The sequence below is a fragment of the Echiichthys vipera genome (genome assembly GCF_963691815.1).
Source record: "Echiichthys vipera genome assembly, chromosome: 16".
Taxonomy (NCBI): Eukaryota; Metazoa; Chordata; class Actinopteri; order Perciformes; family Trachinidae; genus Echiichthys; species Echiichthys vipera.
The window spans coordinates 21403722-21430680 of record NC_139841.1 but is presented as its reverse complement, the minus strand read 5'-3'; the positions used below and the strand labels follow the sequence as shown (position 1 = coordinate 21430680).

At 41.2% G+C, this 26959-nt stretch overlaps 2 protein-coding genes across 2 annotated transcripts; one reads left to right on the top strand and one right to left on the bottom strand.

The window, feature by feature from the left end:
- Positions 1 to 4693: 4693 nt before the first annotated feature.
- On the top strand, positions 4694 to 5923 carry rxfp3 (relaxin family peptide receptor 3; the record flags this gene model as incomplete). The annotated part of the gene is made up of 1 exon (XM_083929972.1): positions 4694 to 5923. The coding sequence occupies one exon, from the start codon at positions 4694 to 4696 to the stop codon at positions 5921 to 5923; it is 1230 nt and encodes a 409-aa protein (XP_083786098.1).
- Positions 5924 to 8608: 2685 nt separating this feature from the next.
- On the bottom strand, positions 8609 to 26131 carry slc45a2 (solute carrier family 45 member 2; the record flags this gene model as incomplete). Its single annotated transcript, XM_083930148.1, has 7 exons — positions 8609 to 8830; positions 10868 to 11073; positions 14098 to 14221; positions 15260 to 15403; positions 18230 to 18597; positions 23192 to 23368; positions 25666 to 26131. The coding sequence occupies 7 exons, from the start codon at positions 26129 to 26131 to the stop codon at positions 8609 to 8611; spliced, it is 1707 nt and encodes a 568-aa protein (XP_083786274.1).
- Between the last annotated feature and the right edge of the window lie 828 nt (positions 26132 to 26959).

The following is a 26959-nucleotide window of genomic DNA, read 5'->3' as shown; positions in this document are numbered from 1 at the left end:
CATGAGAAATGTTACACTATGTCACATAGTGTTTCATGAGAAATGTTACGCTATGTTACATAGTGTTTCATGAGAAAACCTGTTTCGTTCTTATCGCTGATCGATAAGATGAAGTTTACAAGAACAGTGCTGACTTTCACTCTGTCACAGATAAACATCTTCACGACCCACTCGTCCCAGTTTAAATTCTAGACGTTTAATTAAACACATGCATTGTTTACAAAATTATTACATAAACAAATGTGCAAGGCATGCTCAGCTTGAGTAAGGATTATGCTCCCTTTCATGTGATCGTACTTTATAGTTTTATTGTGTTGTTGTGTTTCTATGGGGCTGTATTACCAGCTGGAGTCAACAGTGACATGTCGCAGGAGCCAACAAATTCCAGTGTGAGGGTGTGAACATAATACAGTATCGTCCTGGGACACAATGTGAATTAATCTCGTTGGCACAAGGAAATGATTTTGTATCTGACTTTGTCCTTGGTTCTAACAATGTTTCAAATGTCATGTCAGGAAGAAAAGAAGAAGCTAAAGCTGTTTGTCCCTTATCCAAATATTTAAGGAAGGAAAAGTCATTTAAAGGAGTAATTTGACCTATTTTGGAAATATGCTCAATGTCTTCCTTGCTGAATGTCAGACGAGAAGATCAACGCTACTCTTGTGTCTGCAGGTGGCTGATATGCTGCCTTTCACTATACAGACAGGATTCATCTAGCAGTCAGCAAGAAAGAGAACATTTATATCCCAGAAGGTCAAACTTCTATAATGTTGGATGTATTGTTTGTTTGTCAGGGTTTTAGTGTTGTGTTCCTTTGGAGAAAAAAAAATCTCTTTTTTCGGCCTTGACCTGCCAGAACTACGTGGTCTCATGGGAGGGCGTATAAATAGCACGCCACTTTTAATGACTTTTCGCGTGCATGTCTACGCATATTAAGCTTTTCGCGTGTCATTTAACGCCCGTTGTTCCCCATACACTTCTATTGTGAGCTTTTCGCGTGTCATTTAACGCCCGTCATTTCAGCCATCTTTCACATGAAATATTGATTTAAAAAATACCCTCTGACAGAAAGCTCCACCACTTCGTATTTCTCCGCCAACTTGCGGAGAAATACGAACACATGGGTTTTCCCCCAATGACATTTGTGCGTCAAATGACAACGCCATCTCTGCACAATACAAGTCAATTGAGACTAAATGGCGTGAAATGACACGCAAAAATCATGAAGTGCGTTGTAATTATACACGAGATGGCTTGAGAAATAGCGTGTCATTCAAACGCCTTTTGGTGATACCAGGCTGGCCAGAATGTAATCCTTTAAAAAACAGTTGGGTGTTATTTTATGTGTCAACCTTTATTCGTTTCACAAAGGCAGAGAACTGTCTTGACTGATGTGTGCTTGTTTTCTGTTGATGTGATTTGCTTCGCCTCAGAATAGAAAGACTTAACCAATTTCAAAAATACATACCGAGGCAACAATGGAGTTGAGTGTAAGGAGAATGGATTAAAAATGTACCGAATACACTGAAAACACTCCTCACAAGAAGTGAGAACTGCTTACACTACAGGCTACAGTCTCATACTCGAGACCATCTATTCTCTGCTGTTTACAGTGAAGGTGTCAGGATCTTTGACCCAATTTCAGGTGGCCTGTGTGCCCGGCTGTCTTCAAAAGAATGACAACTGAGGAACGGCAGAGTTTCTATATGAGGGGTGTGTCTGCAGGCTGATAAGAGAGACAGATACAAGCCAAACTGTAGTAGATGTTTGAATTGGAGCGGGCATGCATTAAAAAATCTCTGTCTTAAACTTGTTCTTCTTCGGGAGACTGAGTGGACCTTGGATGAAGTGTAGTTGTGACCGCAGGGTTCATTCAATGCAGTTTTCACACTGAATGCTTGCGGCTCCATCTGTTCTCCTCTGGTATGTGTAAAAGCTGGCGGCTCCAACAGCTGTGTCCACCAAACAGTCTCACCACAAAGGGTTGGGTCAGGCAGTGTTGTATGAAATCAGCCTGTGTGTGTGTGTGTGTGTGTGTGTGTGTGTGTGTGTGTGTGTGTGTGTGTGTGTGTGTGTGTGTGTGTGTGTGTGTGTGTGTGTGTGTGTGTGTGTGTGTGTGTGTGTGTGTGTGTGTGTGCACGCGCGCGCAGTTTTGTAGTTTGCATGAACAACACTGGAGGTCAGCAGAATCACAACTTTGATGCAACAAAGTACAATTTGAAAGCACTTTACTTCAATTACTTTAGTATTATTACTTTAGTACTTCCAATGCATGCTACTCTACTTATCTAGTAGTACATTTATCTGACTGCTAGAGTTTCTAGTTACTTTTAGAAACCTAAAATGAACATATTAATGATGATGCATTTGGGCCACATGGGGGAATCGATATACCAACAAATATCCTCATATTTTTGCTCATATTCACGATTTATTTCTGGGACTCAACAAGGTTTTCTCATTTTGCTCTTATCTCAGGTAAGAGAGTTTCACAATTGGCCAAAAGGAACCTTAAGTTAAAAATTTGAGGAACATAAAATAATGCATGGATATAAAATAATCAAGTGTAGATTATTATATATTATTATATTTATGTATTAGGATACTATATCTTTTAGTTAGTTTAGTTAGTTAGTTCGTTTATTTTCCCTGTAATTGGGTTAATTTTACTACTGTTCTTCTTGCAACCTTTTTTTGGTGGCATATCTCCAGTTCTTGTTCTTGTGTTTGCACACTGATCAACAACTGCCCTTATTTAGTGTTTAGGGGACATTACCATATGCTAATAAAAACGCACAATCAAGTGAGATTCATCTTTCAGCTCATTTGGGTGGGAGCAGATTTGGATGGTGTGGGTGGTATCTGGAGTTGTGTTCTCTTATTTATTTTTTTCTCTGAACAGAAAAAGAAGAGAAAATTTAAAAGAAAATAGGTAGATTTGAATTACTATAGAGACTAAATGTGCTCAAGTGAGTAGCTTTATTGTGTTGAGAGTTTGGAGATAAAAGTAATCAAAAAGAAACAATAACACTTAATCTGGCTCTGAACCACTTTGATTGGCTCCTCACCCACTAGCTGCGGCAAGTGGGTGAGGAATAAATCTTTGTAAGTAGAAGTGTATTCTCCGCATCTGTATAGTGCACTGCGCTTACAGGCTCAATTCCTTATTAATGTGCTCAGCATTCAATACATGTGCGATGTGAAAAATGAGTCAGGGTATTGAATGTTGTGGACACATTTAAATGGGAATTAATGGTGGAAAAATGACATTTTGCAGGGCAACAGACCCACACATTAAAGATTTTGAGTTAAAAACCTGTCACACAGAAATTGCAAGTCATTTGTATTGAAGGATTCTTAAATGATGCGTTTTTAACTAAAAGTTATATTTACACTAAAAGGGAAACTCCAATCTTCTTACATGTCAAAGTCTGTTTTGAGGTTTTGAAGAGTGGGTGAATACTGTATGTGTGAAAATCCTTTTGAGGCTCCGGAGGAAACTGCAGACTTTAATTAAAAATCCTTTTCACTTTATATATTTTTTTTGTTTCAAAGCGTTTGTCATCCAGATCCTGTGTGTGTATCCTTGACGACATTCAACTGTAACGGTGGAGATTTTTTTATGCAGTAACAAATGTATACATATATGTCTCATAAATTATGGGTCCGGCAACGTGCATGCCCAACGCAGTACATAATTAGTCTGTAATGACTCTAATAGAGCCGACTAGTAAAATCATTTGGATCTAATTTACTATGCCAGTGTGTGTGTGTGTGTGTGTGTGTGTGTGTGTGTGTGTGTGTGTGTGTGAGAGAGAGAGAGAGAGAGAGAGAGAGAGAGAGAGAGAGAGAGAGAGAGAGAGAGAGAGAGAGAGAGAGACAGAGAGAGAGAGAGAGAGAGAGAGACAGAGACAGAGACAGAGAGAGAGACAGAGAGAGAGAGAGAGAGAGAGAGAGAGAGAGAGAGATTGTCAGTAAGGCTGTAATTCCACAGTCCATTCAGCTGGTTTAGGAAAAACAAATTAAATGTACTGTGTGTGTGTGTGTGTAGAGAGAGAGAGAGAGAGAGAGAGAGAGAGAGAGAGAGAGAGAGAGAGAGAGAGAGAGAGAGAGAGAGAGAGAGAGAGAGACAGAGAGAGAGAGAGAGAGAGAGAGAGAGAGAGACAGAGACAGAGACAGAGACAGAGAGACAGAGAGAGAGACAGAGAGAGAGACAGAGAGAGAGAGAGAGAGAGAGAGATTGTCAGTAAGGCTGTAATTCCACTTAGTCCATTCAGCTGGTTTAGGAAAAACAAATTAAATGTACTACTGTTTTATACGTAACCCATGATATTTATCGTTTTTCTCCACATGAAATGAAATGAATAGTCAAAAGGATTTTTATTTTCCTAATAGCATCCATTCAGCACCAAGGACAGCGCCAGTCTGCGCCTGAGCGTCAGGACGCGTGTTCGCGGTTGGAGAGCTCGGACGCGCACAGAGGAAACATCTCACTGCAAGGCGGAAACCTTATGATGAGGTCTGTCACCGGTCAGGGGTACGCAGCAGTTATTTCTGTTTATTTCGGTTCACAGAAAACCTACAGGGTTTAGATGTTGTTGAAGTAACGCGGGTTCTGGCACAAGAACCTGAAATCCAAAGGTCTGGACCGAGGCATGACTTTAGGAAACATCCTCGGGGATTAAAGTTCAAGATGTCTGGAGAATTTACCAACACCAGCTACGAAGGCTCAGCAGGGAAAGTCTATGTGGCGAACTTCAACCTCAGCTGCATTTTCAACACCACCAACCGCTCCGACGGCGACTACTTCCACCTGTCAGACTTCAGCGAAACAGATTTTGTGGGAGATGGCGCAGCAGTTGTGCGGATTATCATCTCTGTCATTTACTCGCTGGTGTGCGTGCTTGGTCTAGTTGGGAACTTACTAGTCTTGTACCTGATGAAGTCAAAGCAGATGTGGAAAAAATCCTCCATCAACCTTTTTGTAACTAGTTTGGCGGTGACGGACTTCCAGTTCGTGCTGACTCTGCCGTTCTGGGCGGTGGAGAACGCGCTGGACTTCACGTGGCTTTTTGGCAAAGCGATGTGCAAGATAGTCTCCTATGTGACGGCTATGAACATGTATGCCAGCGTGTTTTTCTTGACTGCTATGAGCATGGCGAGGTACTGGTCGCTCGCCTCTGCGCTCAAGGGCAGGCGGCGGCGGCCACACTGCTGCCCCGCTCGGTGCGTCACCGTTTTCATCTGGTTTGCCGCTGTGTCCGCCGCTCTGCCGCACGCCGTTTTCTCCACAACCGTCACCGTGTCCAGTGAGGACTTGTGTCTTGTCAAATTCCCGGAAACCAACGGAACCGCACAGTTTTGGCTGGGACTGTACCATGCTCAGAAAGTGTTGCTGGGCTTTGTGTTGCCCCTGAGCATAATCTCCGCCTGCTATCTGCTCCTGTTGCGCTCCATCACCTCCAAAAACATCAACACCTCGAGCGCCAAACGACGCGCCAAGGTCACCAAGTCTGTCACCATCGTGGTCTTATCGTTTTTCCTCTGCTGGCTGCCCAACCAGGCGCTGACAGCCTGGGGCATCCTCATCAAACTCAACGTAGTTCATTTCAGTTATGAGTACTACACCACGCAGGCGTACGTCTTCCCCGTGTCCGTGTGCCTGGCGCACTCCAACAGCTGCCTGAACCCCATCCTCTACTGTCTGATGAGGCGGGAGTTCAGGAAAGCGCTGAAAAAAATCTTCTGGCGGTTGACTTCGCCGACAATCAGGCCGATCACAGCCACCACAAAGCCAGCGATAGATGAGCAAGGGCAGGTCCTGGTCCGCGTCAGCGCGCCCGAGGAGCCCGCTGTGGAGTTTTATCCTCCGGGGGCTGTTATGTACAATGAACTGCGAGAGCTGCCGCAAAACAGCGCGTAGTCTGACGGAAGTGCCACACGGGCAGTTTTTAACAATGTTCAATGAAAAATGCTCTTTGATTGTAATTTATAGGAGTTTATGTTGTAGTTTGAGTCCAAGGTGCATCTGCATTATTAGAAAAAGCTAAAAGGAGGAGAAAGTGCTGGACCTCCATCTTAATCGTCCGCTGATACAGTATTTTTGATTGTTCTGTCCAAAATGTCGTATATATATATTTCAATCTGCAAGTAAAGTGCGTCTACAAATGTGAGACACTTTTTTTCCCTCAGTAAACACTCAGCTGCTTGTCAGTGGATGAATACTGTCCAGAAAGCTGCACATTGTGAGAAACAGATATTAAACTCGGAGACCAGTAAGCACCACCTGATTGGTGCTTTGGGTCTGTGAGTGAGTGTGATCTGAGTGTAAGAATCTGTACTGGGAGAGAAAATCATCATAATTTCTAAAAAATAATGAAACATTCAGAAGAACATGCTATTAAATCCCATAACTCAAAATCATCTATTTCTCATGACATTTGCCATTAAAGCACAAAAAGGTGCAAATACACAGCTTTAGATGTCAAGTTGAGTTAAATCCCTTCATTACTAGTGTCTGCATCAATCAGCCCATGAATAAGCCCTTAAAACGGATAAAAGCTTTGATTAATCTTGATTTAAAGGATCAACTAAGAGCATTTCACCTTCTATCATGTGCAGGAAGTCAGAGGGGTATTCCTCTTATTTGTGTTTAATTTATTCAGGATCATTTATCTGTTAAACCAGAGCATCAGCACTTACTTCACAATAAATGAACAGTTAAATGCCAGAGATGGACCTCACTGCAGATGTTACTGCACAGCTTTTTGCTGAGAGTATGTCACCATTTTAATGGGGACTGATACGATGTTATTCTCCCAGATTTAATAATAAAAAAAAGTGCAGGGTTCCATAAAGCCCTGGACTAAGCATTGTCTTCTTTCACGAACGAATCTAATTAAACTTCTCTTCAGGGTACATGACGTGCTGGGCTGTTGGGCATATCTGACAGTGATGGGACTGCAGGAGTCTAGGTAAGCCCACTTGCACTCAACAGAGATAAATAAAGGGTATTTATCTCCGTATGTTATGTGCAGCTAAAAGCCAAGTGACTTGTTCTCTTGACAGGCTAATCTAGTATTATTATATATGAATAACTGCGTCAGGACTGGGGTGCTAATCCGTCAACCACAGTGCGCACACAAAGCATTTAATCTGTTTCTAAAATCCCTTTAATGGAGAACAAAAGTGACTTGAATCAAAACTATAATTAGGAAATGAAATGTAACAGTGTGTTTTCCTCAAGAGATCAGCTATTATCTGATCTCCCACAGTGCCAGAGAACAGTTGAATAGGTTTTGAATGTCTACAAACAGATTTTAATTTCGTATTCAGGTTTTGGTCCTATCCAATTTTTCTTTTAGCATATAAAAACTAATTTGAAAGGGCCTGATTCACTGTGATGAACATCTAAAACCAGTGAAATGTAAATGTTTCAGACTATAACCAGCCACGCGTGAAACACTTTGGAAACTGAGCCTCCTAAAGCCCGGAGGTAGGAGAGGAGAAATAATGAGAAAGGGAAGATGACTTGTGTTTTTTACAACGATCCGGTGAAAAAAAGTGAAATGGCTGAAAAAAATGGTGAAGCCCACCGGCCACTACTGATTTTTGAGCGAATCGATTTCTTCCCACCAGCAAACCATCTTAAGAATATAGACCTCCATCAGAGGTGTAAAACACTCATTACAACATTCATTTGTTTCAGATATGTTTTTCCCTCAAAAAAAAAAGTTTGATTACGTATAAAATGTCTTAAAATACAAATACAAATCTGCATCATCATTATCATTATATATGATATTTAGATTTTTTCAGTGTTGGAGGTAATCATGTCCTCTACTTAAAGGTCCAATACTGTAAAAAGTGAGATGTTCATGTTTTTTTATCATGAAGCAGGTCGAGGTGCTATATAAATAGAGTGAAATTATCAAAACACTCAATCCACAGAGAATTGCACACAGCCCGTATGCAGAAACTGTGCCTTTAAACAAGCCGTCACGACTTCCTGTATTGTTGTGATGTCACAACTATACTATACTTACAGGTAAAAAGTGCCGTCAGAGTCATTCCCTGTGTGCAGATGTGGAAGACAGAGGGTGAATACAGGTATACTCTGACAGTGTGAATATGTCTGTCTGCCCTGCAATAGACTGACCGTTAGGGACAAGTGCTTTAAAATGATGATGGACGGACTAATACTTCTGAGACATGAACGCCGGTCCCCCGGGTGCAAGTCACAGTCAAAGATAAAGTGGAGTAATGGTGTGCTGTGCAGAGGATTCAGTCATGTCCCTTGGTGTGAAACTGAGTTTCTGTGTTGTTTGTTGTGATAGATGGTCCCGACTTGCATGCACGTCAGTGCACGTAGCCGTGAAAAAACATGATTATTTCACACATTGGAGTGAGAGGCGTGTGGAGGTAATCCAAACCCTCTTTTTTCCAGTATTCCGAGTAGAGTGCCTTTCACTATTTGCTGTCCTGCATAACCACAAAGTGAAAACGATCACATGAATGCAATCGAAAGAATCAATTACATTTTAAGGATATAATAAAGAATCTGTATTTATTAAAACAATACCTTTAAATTACTTTCATATAAGCAGAATTAGTTTACACATCTGATAAAGAGGGCGATGAAGATGCAGCCAAACAGGGACATGGTCGACGCCGAGATGACCACCACGATTACACTTCCTGCCATGTTGACCAGAGCGCCGAGACCCGCGCCCACAATGATCTGAGCCAGCTGGACCATGCAGGTGAGGGCGGCGCAGTCCACCCCGCTGCCTCTCGCAATTTCAGTGCTTCCTCGCAGCTTCAGCAGTTCCTGGAGGAGGAGGAGGAGAAAAAAGAGAGCAATATCTGATGTCATCACCTCTGTATCACCAGAAATGTGCAGGGCAGAAACCAGTCGATAGTTGGGTGATTTTTTTTTTATTACAAAAGCTCTCCTCGACCACTCCGGTGATTCTCAGGTTGAATTTCATCATCAGCTCACCTGATTCAACTTAACGAGATATTGACTGGCAGGACACATCAAAACAAACAAAAACATGTTTTTTCGACCAACAATTGATTTTTGAGGGGAGATCAAGAACTTTGTATCTATATATCATGACTATACACGTGTTTGGATTATTTCGTGTGCAGCAATATTATAACCAGCTGTCAGCTGTGAGATATAACGTTCTGAGTGGGAACCCCCAAAAGTTATATTTTATGCTCATCAACTAAAATTGAAAATCTTATTTTCTTCCAGATCTGAACAGTTGGTGTAAAAACGTGGGGGACTGACTTCATTTTCAACTACACACCCTTAAAGCCCCTGAACGCCCACACAGGTGTTTTCCGTTAGTCTGATTCGACCTCTGCTTGGGTTGAAAGTGGGCGGGGCTTTGATGAGAATTTGATGAGGATTTATGAGGTCATAAATGTCCGTCTAACACTAAGAATGACAAAGGTGTACTTTGTCCCGCCTTAACAGGAGAGTCGGGGAGATGTCAATCCATCACAGTAGACACGCCCACACAGTCCTGAGAGGAGGTCTAATCAACCAGGTTAACTGAAAACACCTGTGTGGGTGTTCAGGTGCTTTAGGCTTTCGTGACTGCACCTTGCACAGTTATGACACTATCTAGGTGACAACAGAATCTGCCCGGAGACAGACAGACATATAAACATGTAGCACAACACTCTCAATACACTGCCTCTGTGGAGTTCCCGCTACAGCAGGTGTCTCCGGGACACCCAAGGTGAAAACAATACCAGCATTTCTGTCGCAGCTGGTGAAAATAATCCAGCAACAGCAACTGTAAACTGGACTTGACTGACAGACTGTTACTAATGCTGTTCTTAGAACGCTGAACTTCCTGGAAAACAGAATTGATAAAGTAATAAAGTCGATTGAATTAAAGGGGCGTTAAACCAGTTTTAACCATGAATGTCAGGTCTTCACCAGTACCTCTCACACCTCTCCCTAACTGGATGAGATTTGAAGGAGCGCCTATCAGATTTTATCATTGTTTTCAAATCAAGGTGTCCCAACCTGCTCCGTGCGTCTGCGAACATGCTAAGTGACGCCAACATGCTCGCCTCCACAACCTCCAGTCAGCAGTAAACATAAATGACGAGAGGCACATCTGCTCTACACAGGGAGAGATCACAACATCATCTCCTTCTGGTGCTGTGGCTAGCTCGCTGTATGTTAGGAAGGTGTCAGCCTGTGTAACAGAAGATATGTGATACAACGTGGACGTGTGGATAAAAGTTTCCCCTTTTCTCTTCTGCTTTCATTTTGGCCTTTCTATTTCTAATCTATTACCATTTTAAAAGAAATCTTTTATTCATTGCACACGGATATTTTTATGCATCTCACACCTGAAAGTACAATATGGGGTTTTCTCACCCAAATCAGTTAGGATGTTCATTTTTATTCAGTTTTCAATAACTAACAATTATTTCAAGTATTGATCCATCTGCCAATTGTTCTCTTGATGACTCATTTTATCCTTCAATAATAATTTCCCACAGCCCAAAGTAGCGTCTTCATGTTAGAATTGGCCACATGGCCCATACTTATATACATTAATATCTCTTAAATTGTATAAATTGTATATAGTTTTATGGATGAAAGACTTTGATTTTGAATGACAGACTTAAGACCTGTGAGGTTGTCAGTGAAGCGGGTCTGAGGACACTTTTACGTGCAGGGTCCCTTGATACGCCTGCTGATAACAAGTTGTTTGATACTCATTGTAGGTGAAGGACTCAACCATGAAGGACAACTGAAGAAAGGGAACATTGTGTAAGCCCTCTGGCACTGATTGCCCACAACAAAACAAAATTTGTCCTGCCGGCCCAGTACCTCCTCTTCCTGCTGATACTCCGCTATCAGGTTAAATGGGATGGTGTAGAGAGTGCTGGACATGACGCCGAACACGCTGCAGAGGATGAGCGTGGCGATGATGTTGGGGAAGAGGCCAATCAGGCTGGTGCCCATGCCGAATACAAAATATCCGACAAAGTATAATCCCTTCAGGCCGATGTACGGGAGGAGGAAACGCTGCACATCTGAAAACACACAAACACACACATCATGCATAGTTATTGAAGAAATACTCGAGTATCAAAGCAAAACAACAAGTTTCGTATGCAACGGTGTGTGGATTTACAATTGCTTTTTCTTTTACGCCTCTAGATGTCCAATTTCATAATCCGTGCCCTCGGATCTCATGTTTTTCTTTACAGCAGCAAATGGAGTGGATCATTTTGCTTATCTTCACCAGGATTGAAGGTTTTATATTTCTACTTTTGACAATATAATGCCTGACAACACATTGGTAAGGGGTGGGGGTGTTGGTAATTGTTTTTGATCAAAACTGCATAATTTTATGGCTTATTGTTTTTGAACAAAAACAATTACAACTACCAACGGTCGTTCCCCTTAGAGCAGGGGTGTCAAAGTGATCCAGTAAAGGGCCGTGTGACTGCAGGTTTTCATTCCAACCAAGCAAGAACACACCGGATCACTTTGACACCCCTGCCTTAGAGCCTTAACTGATGAGTTGACACAAGTTTTTGGTCAAAATTAGACAAATAAAAGCCTCGGGGAGCTACATTAACATAACTGCTAAATGGCGGTCATTGCGACTAATCTACAGTAGCGTACATAGTGCTGTAATTTAATTAAGCAGTGTAATGAAGCACAGTCATTTAAAAACAACAACATAAACAGTTAATCAGTACGGGTTGGATGGTTTACACATTAATGGTAAACTCCATTTGCGGCTGTGTAGAAAAACATAAATCCAAGAGCATAAATTAGCAGACAATAAAACAATTGGCACGTCTTTAAACATCACTTTTTTTCTCCAGCATGTGAACCCAGTGGGGCTCTGTAGGAATCAACTCCGCCCGATTGCTTCATAAGAAGATTGGATGGCCTTTTCTCTCCCTACTCACTTCACTTCACTTCACTTCACACGCAGGGTGCGCCACATTAAGTGCCGTCCCAAACCAATTAGCGGGGGAGTGGAAGTGGGTTATAATACCTCCCAAATGAGAGTCTAAATCCATGCCGACTTACTTACTTCACTCTTCAGCTGCTCAAACTAAGAGAAATTGCATACGAACGTTAACATCTTAAAGGTCACCTTGTACTTCGGAGCCTTCTCTAGTCTAGAAAAACTCTACATGTGTGTTCATTTGATTGTAAAGTGTTGTAGGTCTATATTTACAGAGACTCTCGCAAAAACCAAGCAGCTCAGAAAGATCAGAGTTCAAATTAAGAAGATGCTTACAAAAAAGAAGAAGAGATGCCACCAATGAAACATTTCAACAGTTAATTAACTCCATGATCCAAACACTAAATAGCAATATGTAGTACTGTATGATTTTGCTCTATAAGATATTGTGACTCAACTATTATCTTTACTATTCTGACACAAATAGTTTTCTCTACCTTTTATTATTTTAAACCTTTATTATTCATATGTGTGTATGCACGCTGCTGCCCATAAACTTGGAATAAAATATATTTTACCTCTTCTCATGAAATGATTGTGACAATGTGATTTATTCTTGATAAAGTGTATATGAGGAGCTCTTTTCCAAAACGCTATAAATCCATTTTAATAGTTTTCAGGAAAATTTTTTTTTTTTTACCTAGACCCACACATTTGGTTAATATTCAATTTATCTTGTCAAAATGTTTTTTATGGCTCAGTCTGAACATAAACTTAACAAAAAACATAACAAAAAACTCTCCCGCTTCAGAGCGCCGCCATGTTGGATCGCATAGACCGCTCACTGAATTCTGATTGGTCGAGAGGACCTATCGCATTTAGGCTAAAAATAGGTTTGGCGCTGGTCGCGGTTTGGAAAGGAACTGCATCTTGCGGACCATTTTAAACAAGGAAATATAGAGATTTGGCATGAAACACTGATGAAGCAGTGAACAGGTTCTGTATACAGCAAAGTGGCTCAAACTCATTTTTTTAAAATTTGGCTTTAATCTCATTTTGAAAAAGAGCTCTTCATATATTCTCAAAACTTCATTGATCAATCTCTTCCAATCAAAACATATCACAGTGAAAATTAAACCACGTATAAATAAAATAGAAAGATGTGAGTCTGAAGACAAAATGTTTCCAACTTTATGTGCAGCAGCATATTTATGATATATGTTCTATGTGTTGTGCGATGCAGAAGCTTTGGAGCTTGAGACAAACTTCCCTTCCTGACAATAAAGTATGTTTAACTGACCTTAACTTCAACAGTTGCAGCTCCTGAAAGATTTCCTGATACGAAACCATGGTTACCAAAAGTTTCAACAGTTCCTGTCTCCGCCAGAGGGAAGGATGTTCGTCCCAAAGTTTTGCTGCTGCATTTATTCCCCTGTCAGTTCTCTCTCTCCCTCTCTCTCTCTCTCTCTCTCTGTCTCTCTCTCTCCTCCCAGGCAGCAGTTTCGGGTTCTTTCTGTTTTCTTTGTTCACCCCTTTTTCCACTCACTGCACCTGTGACAGTACTGATCCCACTCTTTTTTGCATGAAGTTCAATATGGGTTCAATAAGATGTGATGTCTCTCTTGTTATGCTGGATTTTGAGCTGCTTCATGAAATTATAAGCATTATAAAACCCAGCACAGCATGCCTTTTATTTCAGCTGACTGCACATTTAATTAGACAGGCTACTTTTTCCTTTCAGAGCAGTAATTTAAAACACAATTTCTGCAGAATCCAGAACATTATTAGAGCCAATTTCACACATGGCAGCAATACCAGTGTTGCTATATGTAGGAAATAATTTATCTCCCTTTCATATTCCCTCACTTTTATATATATATATAGCTATAGCAGACCTACTTTCTGATTAAAATTAAATATACCTCTTGTGATTCATTTGTGCAGATTATGAATGACAGCAGCACAGGACAGCCTCTAATCCCAATGCAAAACAGAATAGCAGGCGGTAATTGCTGACTGATATTAGACAACCTTGTCGGGCTATCACTCACACAGAGGAGCTTATGACGGTAGTATTAATGGATTCTGGCTGCTGTGAAACAAACACACGCATATTCTTTCATCTACTTACAGGAGTAGAGAGCAGAGGACACAGCGTTAATACACAGTCCCCAGCAGCCCACTTCAACCCCTCTCTCATATGTGGCGTAGGCTGTGGAGTTATGAGCCGCATAAGGATCTCCCTTGTACACAATCTGCCAAAAAAAAACAAAAAAACATTTGAAGAAATCTTTGAAATCATTTCAAGACGAGAGTGTTAAAATGCAGCCAAAGCACCATGTAAATACACATTATATTTTCCTTTTAACACTCATCAGGAAGCCACTCACTGTACATTTTTCACCCTGGAGAAAAAGGCATAGATTGTAGATTATGTGCTGGTTGCAATCTTGTGGTAATGAACCATGACGTTGAGCACGGCCTCCTGGTGTGAGGTGCATCCTTTGATCAGCATGCATGCACACGGTGAAACTGTAGCAAATGTATCATTATGACTTGTGTCAACAGGACGCAAAACAGGGATTAATGGAGCTTGGAAGCAATGCTTGTTTTTTTCAACACAAGTGTTATTGCTCTCACTTTGTTACACTGCCAAGCTTGACACTGAATCATATTTAAGGCTGTAACTGCTGATGATTTTCAACTGTATTATAAAATGTCAGAAAATAGTGAAAAATACCCCAAGGGGAAGTCTTTAAATTGCAATTCCTAAACAACAGTCGAAACCCCTCAAAAATATTCAGTTTATAAAATCCTCCGATTTGAGAAGATGGAAACAGAGAATAATTGGCATTTTTGCTTTTTATGTGTGTATGTTGGCCGTTTTATCTTGAAAGTGCTTCTCGTGTCTCAGAAACGTTAAACCCCTGAGGATGAGTATGAGTGAGGATGCACAGCTGTTTGCGGAAGTCTTTACGGCACCCATGACGTATAAAAGGGGTGTGACAGCTGGAATACAGAAAACAAGGCAGCGCGTCACTTAAAATGAGGTTGCCGAAGCACAGATGACTTTTTTTTGTTAAATGCCTGTTGCCACGACACCTCTCTTCTTGTGTCTCTTCCTCTGACTAAGACACGGGGAGAGAGGGCACGAGGAAAGGAGTACAGACTAAGAGATGAGAAGAGGTGTTCAGCTCCAGTCACTGCAATTCACTTCAAATCTGCTACACTGATTGTAAAATAAGCTATACAAATATGATGGTCACATACAGACACACTAAAATAATCAATACCTGTCCCATAAAATCAGTGAAGAAGAGCATGTTGCAGAGGAAAGCCGTCCAGCCCAGCAGGTGACTGACACACAGATAGCGGTAGTGGTTCGGCATGTTGATGATGGCTTTCATCATCGACCTGAACGTCATTCTCTTCTGGGCCTGCAGATAAACACACAAACACCACAGACATCAGCACCAACAGCTACAACACTGACAGGATTAATATATATATATATAAACTATATAATATCTATATCTATATCTATATCTCGATAGATAGATAGATAGATAGATAGATAGATAGATAGATAGATAGATAGATAGATAGATAGATAGATAGATAGATAGATAGATAGATAGATAGATAGATAGATAGATAGATAGATAGATAGATAGATAGATAGATAGATAGATAGATAGATAGATAGATAGATAGATAGATAGATAGATAGATAGATAGATAGATAGATAGATAGATAGATAGATAGATAGATAGATAGATAGTGGAAAAGGTCGAGTGTCCTGAAATATCATTGCTAGCAGTGCTTGAATATGTCAAAAGCTTCAGCAGAGACATCTGCAATGCACCTGTATCAGAATAAATGAAGGGGTTCAACAAAAAGATCAGATAAATACATTTAGGATGGTGGTGATGAAAGAAGAAAAGGGCAGATGACTACTTCATATCATTCAATAATAGAAAAATAATGATGACTATGATGAGCTCTACAAAGACATTACATTAAGAACATGATGAAATGAAAAAGCCTGTATGTGCTCACTAATGCGCCGAACGAAACTAAGGAACGAACAGACAGCCACAGCAATTAGAGCTAAGATAAGGGCCATCAAAGCAAGAGCGTGAGCTGTTAGAGATTGTGAATCAAAAGTCTTTACGAGGCTACAAAAAGTAAGTCTTAAGTTCTGAGAAGAAGATGATACAGATGCTTCCGATAGATCCTTCTTCTTTTCATCAAGAGACATTAAACTCAGCTGGGAGGGTTTGACGGGTTTCCTCTGCAGAGTGTGACCTAATAAACTATTTGAACCTGGACTCCCCAAGGAACTCTGAATTATCAAGTATAAAGTAAATGGTGGAAGATCGGAGTAATCTTCACCCCCTGTTTTTTGTTTTTTTTTAGTTTACACCTGATAAACAAGAAGGTCAGGCTGGTTTGGTGAGATTGTGAAAGAAAAAATACGTATAAAACTAAAAAAAATTAAAAAAGAAAAAGTGCCTGACTCCTCTTTGATTTTAAAACAGGAAGTTCCTCCTACAGACAAACCAAACTAGTTCATAATCAATCAAGCCATACAAGTATCATTTCTATGTAAAACAATATAAACTATTTCTTATCATTGATCCAATTGTCCTAAAATGGAAATATAAACAATATATGTTGTTTATGAGACAGTAGGAAATATGGTCCGGAGCCAAATCTAACCAATAAATGAATGTGAATGTTTTGACAGATTCATTGTGGTTTAGCTTAAAGGAGACCTAAAAAAGCTAATTAGATCCATACTTGTATTTTGGGCGTCAACTAGAACATGTTTACATGCTTGAATGTTAAAAAAACGCTTAATGTTTCTCATCCTGTCGGTCTGAATATATCTGTATTCACCCTCTGTCTGAAACGCTCCGTTTTAGCGCCTGTCTCTTTAAGACCCCCTCCTGAAAAAAGCCCAGCCTGATTGGTCAGTGTTTCTGGGTCTTTAGCATCTGTGCTCACAGTGTCGCTGCACTGTTATTACAGCCGGAGAATGACTGTAGCAGCACTTTCTACCAGTACATAGTATAGTTTTGCGTTTTGATGCTTTCACGGTGTTCATATAGCACCTAAAACTGCTTAAAAACTTTTTTTAAAATCATGGAGATGTCAGTTTTTGCAATATAGTACCTTTGAACTAAACACACAATAGAAGAAAATGTGAACACAGTGAATTCTTGGTCTGGCTTGAAACCTTGAACATGTCCACTTTACCATTCATAGCACTGCATCTGTTGTATTGTCCTGTTCTTTTTTATCAGGCCTGTTTATATGTGAGGCTGTAGCAATGTTTTTGTTTTGTTGAATTAGTAACTTCTATTGCAAATGATTTTAATTTTGATTTTAAGACCAAATTGCACTCTCTTGTTGCAAAGCTTCCCGGCTGTGCTTCAGTTATATTAGTTTTCGTTTTTTTATAATATATTTAAAGGCTAGCAGGAAAGTCGTGGGATTGTATGCAGGCACAGTGGATGAATGGAGTGGATGAATGTTCTGAATGGGTGGATGTTTGGGCCAGTGGAAAAATTTGATCCTGAGGCTAGAACCACTTACATTCAGCTAGCTTGAAGTTACTGTATTTCAACCCATTTTATGCCTGTGAATGTTCTCATTTGTCCAGGTCATCGTTATCCCCAAAGCAATTTCAGGCAAAAGCAACTGGACTTGGTTATTTGTCTAGGAAGACGTTTCACCTCTCATCCGAGAGGCTTCATCAGTTCATGTACCCATCTGACCAGACTGGGACTGGTCAGATGCGTACAATTTCCACGAATTGTACAATTTTGAACACACATTTCTCCGTATTTCAGCAAGAACATATCAAAGGTCATCATCATCATCATCATCATCATCGCCATCATCATTATCATTTCTCTTAAGGCTAACATTTTAGAAGCTGCAGCAAGCCTGCCTCACCACTCAAAGTTTGAGTACAATCACAACATATTGTCATTTGTGCTTTAAATAAAAAAGCAGCTGCACTTTCTATCAGCCTGACCTCTCTGCACCACTTACTGTAGCTTTCAAAAGAACTGGCATTAGGATTACATTACAAGTCCATTTTCTCTGAACTGCTACATTCTGAACTGCTGCTACTACACCTGTGACCATAATAATGGACCCTGGATAAATGAAATCTTTATTCCACATTATGTTACCATGTGTATATACACACATGCACCCTCAGAGACCGTTTCTCCTGCACATCACGTACTTCCTTGTTGGGCTGCTTGGCACTGGAGGTCACAGAGTTGGCCTCCCCCAGAGCAGAGAACGATCTAGGCCTGAGGTCTGGGGCAGATGCAGGGACTACAGGTGAGACGGGCTCTTTAGCCAACGATCCGTAACCGTTGCTTTGGGCGCCAAGTAGGCGGAGGGCACTGGGAGGTGCGTGATCTGAAGCAGATGTGTCCTTGCCTAAAGGTTGCTCTGGAATGCTGAAGAGGTGCACGGTAAGGAAGATACCCCAGGTCAACGCAGAGAAGAAGTAGATGACTTGGTACTCGGAGCCAAGAAGCTGACCCATGAGAGAATGACCCCAGTCCATAGCTCCCACCAAGTAGCCACACGCTCCGCCCAGACCTGGAAAACACAGCGAAAACAAAGGTGAACACACTGACAGAAAAGAGCAGTTGTGTGAAAGAGTAAAGCTGCAGGAGGTAAAAAGAAAAAACACCAAGAGGAACACTCTCTCCCCTTAAAATGACCTATGATTGGCTGAGGTGACGTCTCCTGTCACTGCTAGATTTTGTAACGCCTGAAGAGCAAAGAGGAAGCGCAGGAAGAGAATTTTTTTTTTTCTTTAATTACTATATGATTAAACATAATATGGCTTTTTTGCCAAACGGCCTACCTCAGCTTCAAGAACTACAATAATAATATTTATAATAACCCCTTTATGTGTATAGCACCTTTCAAAAACAGAGTTTACAAAGTGCTTTGACAGAAAAAGCAAAAGCAGGATAATCAGGAGACAATATAACAACAGAAAGCCAGCAAAAGCAAGCACACGCAAAACAATTAATTATGAATGAATAGCAATAAAAGAATAGAAGCAATTAAAAGTCGCCATCACGTAAAAAAGGATGTCTATGAAAATGGACTTTTAAACAAAGTCACTGATTATGAAGAAGACTTTAATAATCCTTGAGGGGAAATTTATAAAATAAATCACCCTGTTATTATGCACAGTACTCACACACAAACCTGAGATACTCACATGCAATCAGGACCTACACACATGCATTCAATTGAGAGATGTCAAAGCAAAGGGGCTGCCTGTGGAAAGGAGCAGTTGGGTGTGCTCATGTTCCAGTCAACACACCCTACTTTGGTCTTTACGTCCCAAAGCTATATACACCCTCAAATACAACCAGCACCTTCCTCCTCACAGACACGTTTAACGTGAATTGGGCGGTGAGATTACCACAGTGGACATGACCTCGTTTTCAGCTGGCTAGACTGTGATCATAATAAGAATTTAAGATCAAAACCTCTTCCCACTTTCCCAGAATTGCAAGAATAAATATCAGTTGCCAAAGAACATTGGACAAAACTACTTAGAGGAAATGAAGGGGGTGTCAGATCTGATGGTCAAATAACAACTCATTACTTCCCGGAGACAGGTCATCGTGACAGAGAGGAAGATTTAGGTGACGGTCAGGTGACGTCAATGCATATCTGATGTTTGTGAGACACTATAAAAGACTGACATGTGGAATTGTTCACTGGTTCGTTTCACTTCCAGATCCTCAAATGTGCAGCTCCATTTCTTCTCTTCTTAATGTTACAATATAATTGGCGACACCTCTACACCTCTACAGAGTCAATGCCAAGACGGGATTAAAGTGAATACACCATGAGAGGATTGTCGCGTGGATGCTTTTAAGTTGATATGGCAACGCAGCAGTACCAGAGAAACTATCGTGTTTCTGTCCCCCTGAAGGATTTAAGACTATATATTTACTATCTCTGAGGAAAATAGCTGACTCTTTAGCTGTTCCACTTTGTTCAGTGGCTGGTTGATAACTGTCTGTCAGCTGCCTGCTGTGACCTAAAACGATCCCATGGGAGCGGCGAGAAACCAAAAATGTAGAAATATTTGCGTTGTTGAAAGATTCTCATGTATTAAAGGGATAGTCGGGATGTTTTCAAGTAGGGATGAACCCACTGTCAGTAGAGGACGGGCGGCATTCTCCAAGTTGAGAAGGAGGCACGAAAGCTAAGCAATGTACTCACTTTAGCCACTTTAAAAAAAGCTTAATCAGTTGAAGTGTACACTTTATTTAGAAGACTTTCACAGCTTTACCTTGCTGTCAGAAAGCACTTTCCAACAGGGAACTGATGTCATGAATTTAGCCTGTTTGCCACCAACATGATTGCAGCTGCTGACAGCTCTGGTGCTGCAGTACTGATGCTTCTATTAAATGTAATCACATGGCTACGTTGTGATACACACACACGAGCTGGCTGGCAAAAATAAAAAGCTTTTTTTTTTTTTACATTCCAGCAACTGGCAGGAGAAGTAACAACCACTCCAACTCCAACTCTGGAACAACACTGCTGTTTGTGTGCTGCATCTACCACTCACCTCTGATTCCAAATTATTTTCTGTCTGTGTCATTAATGCCACCTCGAGCAGACACCTTTCTCTCCCCCTAATAACTTCTTATTGCATCTCAGCGCACCAGAGCAAAATAGAAATATCAAAAATAAGAAGATTGAAAACAAGAGGGGACGAGATTTAATATCAGCAAAGCACAATGAAATGTAATAAGGATCTAAGATATAAACTGAAGCAGTTTCACATTATAGCAGGACATTTTTAACTCTGAATCTAAACGAACTGACTATACACTCACATTGACGACACGCTGAAGTTCAACCCCGTTGTTTTTTTTGTAATGGGACACGATTGTCGACCATTTTAGTGTTCTGTGTACCTGGCTGGGGTTGTAAATGTAAAAAGATTCATTTACAGCCGCAACAGCGACACTGGTATTGTTTTCAGTCTTTGTGTGTGTGTGTGTGTGTGTGTGTGTGTGTGTGTGTGTGCGTGTGTGTGTGTGTGTGTGTGTGTGTGTGTGTGTGTGTGTGTGTGTGTGTGTGTGTGTGTGTGTGTGTGTGTGTGCGTGTGCGTGTGCGTGTGTGTCATCATGGCAAACAGTCGGCCTGGAGAAACCTACTGAGCTGGAACTACAACAGAGGCAGTTTGGAGTATTTTGCCAGGTGTTTATATAACTATTATAGATCAAAATGAAGGCCAAGTTTGAAAATTGGTGTGAGATCCGAGCAAGCGCATTAGAAATAAGGGGGTAGAAAGTACGCCCACCGCTTTACGCCGCTGTCCTGATTTGGCGTCGCATCTGGTAGCAGTAATGCTGCATTCCAGTTTAACTCAGAAGTCTGAATTTTTAGGTTCTCAGCTGGAAATTTCTACTGAAGCTTGAATTTCAGAGTATCCAGTCGGAGAGCTCTCTGACCTCAAAATCCAACTTGTCTGCACCCAGCATCAACAGCAGTTAAACTGCAGGAATACACTGTTTATTCGTACTTCTGTCTTATTTCTATCTCATCCAATAATCACATACACAGTACGGTCCATTTTATATCTGTGAATATGTTTCTACAGTGTTTGTAAGCATAACAAAGGCTAACCTCTTAAATTTAATGGTTTTCTGACATTGTGACTGAAACGCGGTCAACTAGGGTGTGACATCATTCCCAGTTACGACTCCCGAGGTAAATGAAATGCACCATAAATATTGATCAGAGCATTTCTAGTGTTTATGAGTGTGTGATTAGGAAAGCTCCCACAAAAGGCACATGAAGTACAGAGAAACACACAACAATTCAGGGTCCCTCCTCCTCCTCAAACCGCACATACCAGCCGTGGCAGGGGCGTCTAAAGAGTCATGTGCCTGGTTTCTGTCTCTCTCAGCCCAGACCCGTGACTGCAGCACATGACTAGTTCAGGGCTGGATTACTGCCTGACTAGCATGCTCACACCACCCGGTGCCTGCTGACAGCTAAACGCACCCCTGACGCCCACACTGAAAACACCATCTTGCTTGATCTTGAATATGTTTAGAGGATTTGGATCATCTTTTATAATGTTCAGGTTTACAGAATGGGTTGGAAAGACAAACAACACCTAAATTATCTGTAATATCTCTTATACATTGTATAAGTTAATAAAGCAATGCAATCCTCAACGGTGTAACCCTAACCTGCCAAACTCTACAAATCTCCAGACATGGAGCCAAAACAAAGTGATGCTTTGGCAATGGCAGACATCAGTCTACCTGTCTACCTCCATAATGTCGTCTGACAGCTTTACACTTCTGTTCATAGTATGACCCTGAGAAACTTTGCTTTGTCTGAACTTGCCATCGTTTGCTTTGTATTTTAAAGCACAGGTAGTGAACATATTTATCCATTCAATCGAATGTCCATGATAACCTGAAGATAAAGTACAAAGTGGAAAAAACCTTCAATCCACGCACATGTTCACACATAAAAGCATGCGTATATCAAAGTGGCCGTGGAACAGACAATTTAAAGTTTTGTAAAAGCAACGAAACCTTGCAGAGAATAGACTTCTGACCTGAAACTCATGTTCAAAAACTCACATATCCCTCGGAGAAGAAGTGTACATGAAAGAGTGAGATAAACTTATTCTGTTATTCCCTGAGAGACTTATTAAAAAAAGGAAGCATGTGACTATAAAAACCAAGAGAGGGTTATATTTCCCATGGGGACATTTTACCAGAAGGATTTCAATGACACATTAGTGAAACAATTATCCAAAAGAGTGTTTGCTTATCCTCTTTGTTCTGTTTTAATCTGGTTAAATATATTATTTTATGATTGAATAACATGTCTGATTGACATTCAGCCTCAAAACCAACAAAGCACTGACATATTATCACATTTACCAGCTTATTACTCTTTTTTAACCCCCTCAAACTCCTGGGTGAAATATCTGGCACTATAGCTGTTAAAGGATCCTCTAGTCGTCATCCACAGCCTTACTGAACATGCAGACTACTCACAGACACCATCACTGTTAATGAAAACAAATACATCAAATACAGTTGCCCGTTGGAAACAGCCCGTGAGGAGGAATAAAATAAAAAAGTAAAAGAGTGTATATGTGCTTGTCTGTATTACACACCTGTGAGCAGAGCATGGTAATGCAGACCCCTCTCCTTGTCTTGATGTGAACACACATCAAACAGGTAGGCCTTGATGGGCCCGTCGATGAAGTCTGCAGCAAAGTCAAACAGCACGACTCCCAACATCACCACCACGATGGCCCACGTGCTCCTCAACGACCTGTCGCTGACTAGTGCTGCAAAACGGAACAAAAACATCTGAGCATTCATCGAGCACTGCAGTCAATGTACAACTAAATATCAGGATTTTCACTTTGCGTGTGTGTCATCATGGCATAATGGGACACCTGATGTAGCGGAAACTACCACAGAGGCAGTTTTGAGTATTTTGCCAGGTATTTATGTCTGTCACCCATCTTTTGTCACCCATGCAGTCATGAAACTCTACAGACTGTATATAAAGATGGACAACGCAGCTCCATTTCATCCCACTGTGTAAAAGTGAAGCAGAAATACATTGGACCGACGGTAGAGGCACATCATCGAAGTGACTTAACCAGCTTCAACCTGTTTTTATTACACCAAATATCTAATTAAAACCAATTTTTTTCGTTTGACCCATCTGCTACCATGGAGGGCGAGGGACTTATGACCTATACTGCAGCCGGCCACCAGGGGGTGATCCAGATGTTTTTGCTGGTACTTTTCAAGCCTTGCGTCGTTATATACAGTACAGTCTATGGTTTGAAGTCAAGATCAAAATCAAGACTGACTTTAATGATGGGTGTGGTCAAGAAGCAGGGGGTAGGCAGCCCTGGCCTGATTTGGTATCGCAGCTAGTGTGATCCCATTGTAAAACGGTCTTGTGCTACTGCTGAACTTGAAGTGTCAAATGCGCATGTTTATCATGACACACTTTACAGAGGAACAGCACAATGAGAGGCACTCAGAGCTTGTCAGAGGTAAACAGCTATGTCTGACAAGTACCGGTAAGGATAACATTTTGAAGCTTGGCTGTTTAATCATAAAGCCCTGTGTTGTTCTGTTCTCTTCAGAAAGAACGGATGATTCTTAAATACATCACATTGTGATTCAAACATGCTGAAGTGAATCTTTTGTGATTTAAGTAAGAGATAACAAACGTGTTGTAAAAAGGCAAGGACAATATAAAAGTTTGCTAAAACCTTTTAAATACATGAACTGTAGCAGAGATGTATTTCATGGAGAAAACATTACACTGAAACAATCTTTCTGTAGCGTTTCCACAAAAAGGAAAAAATGCTATCCTGTAGTCGTAATGCAACTCCTGTGGTATTCACTAAAACCCTGAGAAACATGAAAAGGTAATTATGAGTTATTATGACTAATGAGCTTATCCAGCGTGCAAAGAAAAAATACTTTATAGTCCGTGTGATTATAAAAGCAAAGCCAAAAGGGTTTTTTTGTCATAGAAATTCAATCAACAATCGCAGCATTCACTAAAGAAAAAAATCTCAATTTCAAAGAAGTGATTTAGATTTTCTTTTGACCCAAGACCCAGATATGAAATAAAGATCCTGCACTTTGAACTTACCATTTCAGTATAAAAGAGCAACCTAGGGCACTCATTATTTACAGCCAAACGCTTTATACTATTCAATGGCTTGTCCGATGATTACTCTAATTATCCTTCAATCAAAAGACAGCACTGAGGTTTGGAGGTTGACGCATTCAAGCACTATCATTAAAAGTTTTGAAGGGACAACTGTGAATAACAGAAAGGAGGAAATTAGCCTTGAATATGCAGTTAACGCCACACTGAACCTGCTCGATGGAGAACAGTACAGCAGCACTTTAACTCTCTGCAGTGAATCAGTTTGTGTGGTTAGTCCTAGAAAAGGTCATAGATCCTTTTGTTAGGAGAGCTTCTCGTGATGCCGCATGCCAGGCGCTCAGGAAACCGGTTCAGTTGTCTCCGAAGTCAAACTAAAGGTGCAGGGAGATGTTTTTCAGTCATCTGTTTGAGCCGCGGGCATTGGCTCAAGTCCACATTAACGAGTCACACATCTAACTTCAGTCACAAGTGAAACATGTGAGCATAAGAGCCTCTCAGCACCTTATACTTCTTATACTACTCATTTTTTTCTTGATGGATGTGTAACTTTTTCACATAAGATGTTTGAACAAGAATATACTGAACAAGCCTATAAAAGTCTAAGAGATAAAAGAAAGCTTTGATGGCAAGAAAATCCAAGTCACAGTATACTCAATATATCAGGCAGAATAATCTAATTAGATCATAAAAACAGAGATCTCTAACTTTATCTCCTGCGTATTTCCAAGCATGATTAGAATGAGACCAGGGTGATGTAAGATTGCTCGACAGTGTTTGTTTCTCTGACAGAAAGTAATTATTCATTCTCTTTTATCTCCTCTGAATCAAAGGCACAGTCGGCCCCCAAAAACAAAAACTCTTTCTGATACGACAAGCGTTAAATTATATTTGCACTGTCTGTTTCTCTATCATTTCCTGTCTTTCCCTCCCATACTTCACCTGAGATGACAGCATCTCCGTTCAGGAACAGGGTCATCCCCAGCAGCATGAGGACACCCAGGGTCAGGATGTAAGGCCTCCGCCGGCCCCACGATGAGCGGCAGTAGTCGCTGGCTGAGCCGATGATGGGCTGGAGCAGGAAGCCCAGGATCGGGCTGATCAGCCACACCAAGCTGTACAGGCTGCGGGGCAGACCCACACTCAGAAGCACCGGTGTGACGAATGCTGCCTCCACGGCGTAGCAGAATTCCCTTCCAAACATGACCATGCCGTGGAGGATAAGACGGCCCCGCGAGCGTCTTGGGTGCTCCACGGCTCCGAAAACAGCGCTCTCCCCACTGTCCATGTAGTCCTCTTTGGAGCCAATGCAGTCTGTTGGGTACAAAGAAGTGCTGATGTGTTTGCCAGGCTCCGGGAGCCGGCAGGGCTGGGGCCTAACAGACTGGTCCTCTGATAAAAGGGTCATGGTTGAGAGAGGGGGAAGAGGGGAAGAGGGGGAAAGGGATGAGAAGGAGAATGACAAGGGAGTGAAGAGGAGATTTGGGTGAAAACAAACAAAAGAGTGATGGTAGTGTCTCTCTTATTCCGTCAGGTGTAGGGTAAATGGCCAAATGCCCAGTCTTTGCACTGGTGCTCAGCTTGAGCTAATCCTCCTCCCTACTGCATAGCTGAGCAATGAGTTCAAGATCCACACAGCTTTACTTTACACGTGAAGGTCTAACTCCTGGTCTGAGCAGAGCAGAGTGGCACTCACTGAAGAACAGAGGGAGAGGGGAGGAGAGAAAGAAGTGGGTGTATTTAAGAGATTACTGAATACTTCTTCAAAGTAGTAAAGGCCCGAGGCAGTTCATGTGAGTGTGTGTGTTGTTCATTGATCATTTTTTCATTGTTTCAAGTCAATGTGATCCGCCAGTAGTACCCTGATTATTCTACAGATATCTGATACTCGTCTTGTCACTGCCATGGGCCATTTCAAAGGGGTCCCTTGACCTTTGACCTCAAGATATCAGAATGTTCTTTGGGTACCCACGACTTCCCCCTTCACTTTATGATAATCACAGACAGTTTAGGACACATGCCCATGCAGTTTTCCCCATGCAGTATAAAACCCTAAAGCTGAATACTTTAATATTTCTGCATATTGGGGTCTCTGGAGTCTTGAAGAAAGGCTTTTGATTCCAAATCACAGCATGGATTCTTCTGTGGTGTTTCGCAATGTCTGCGTGTCTTAATCTTAAATCTTTTGGAGGGATTTTTGTCCTTTTATCAATTCTCAAGTGATAAAAAAAAATCA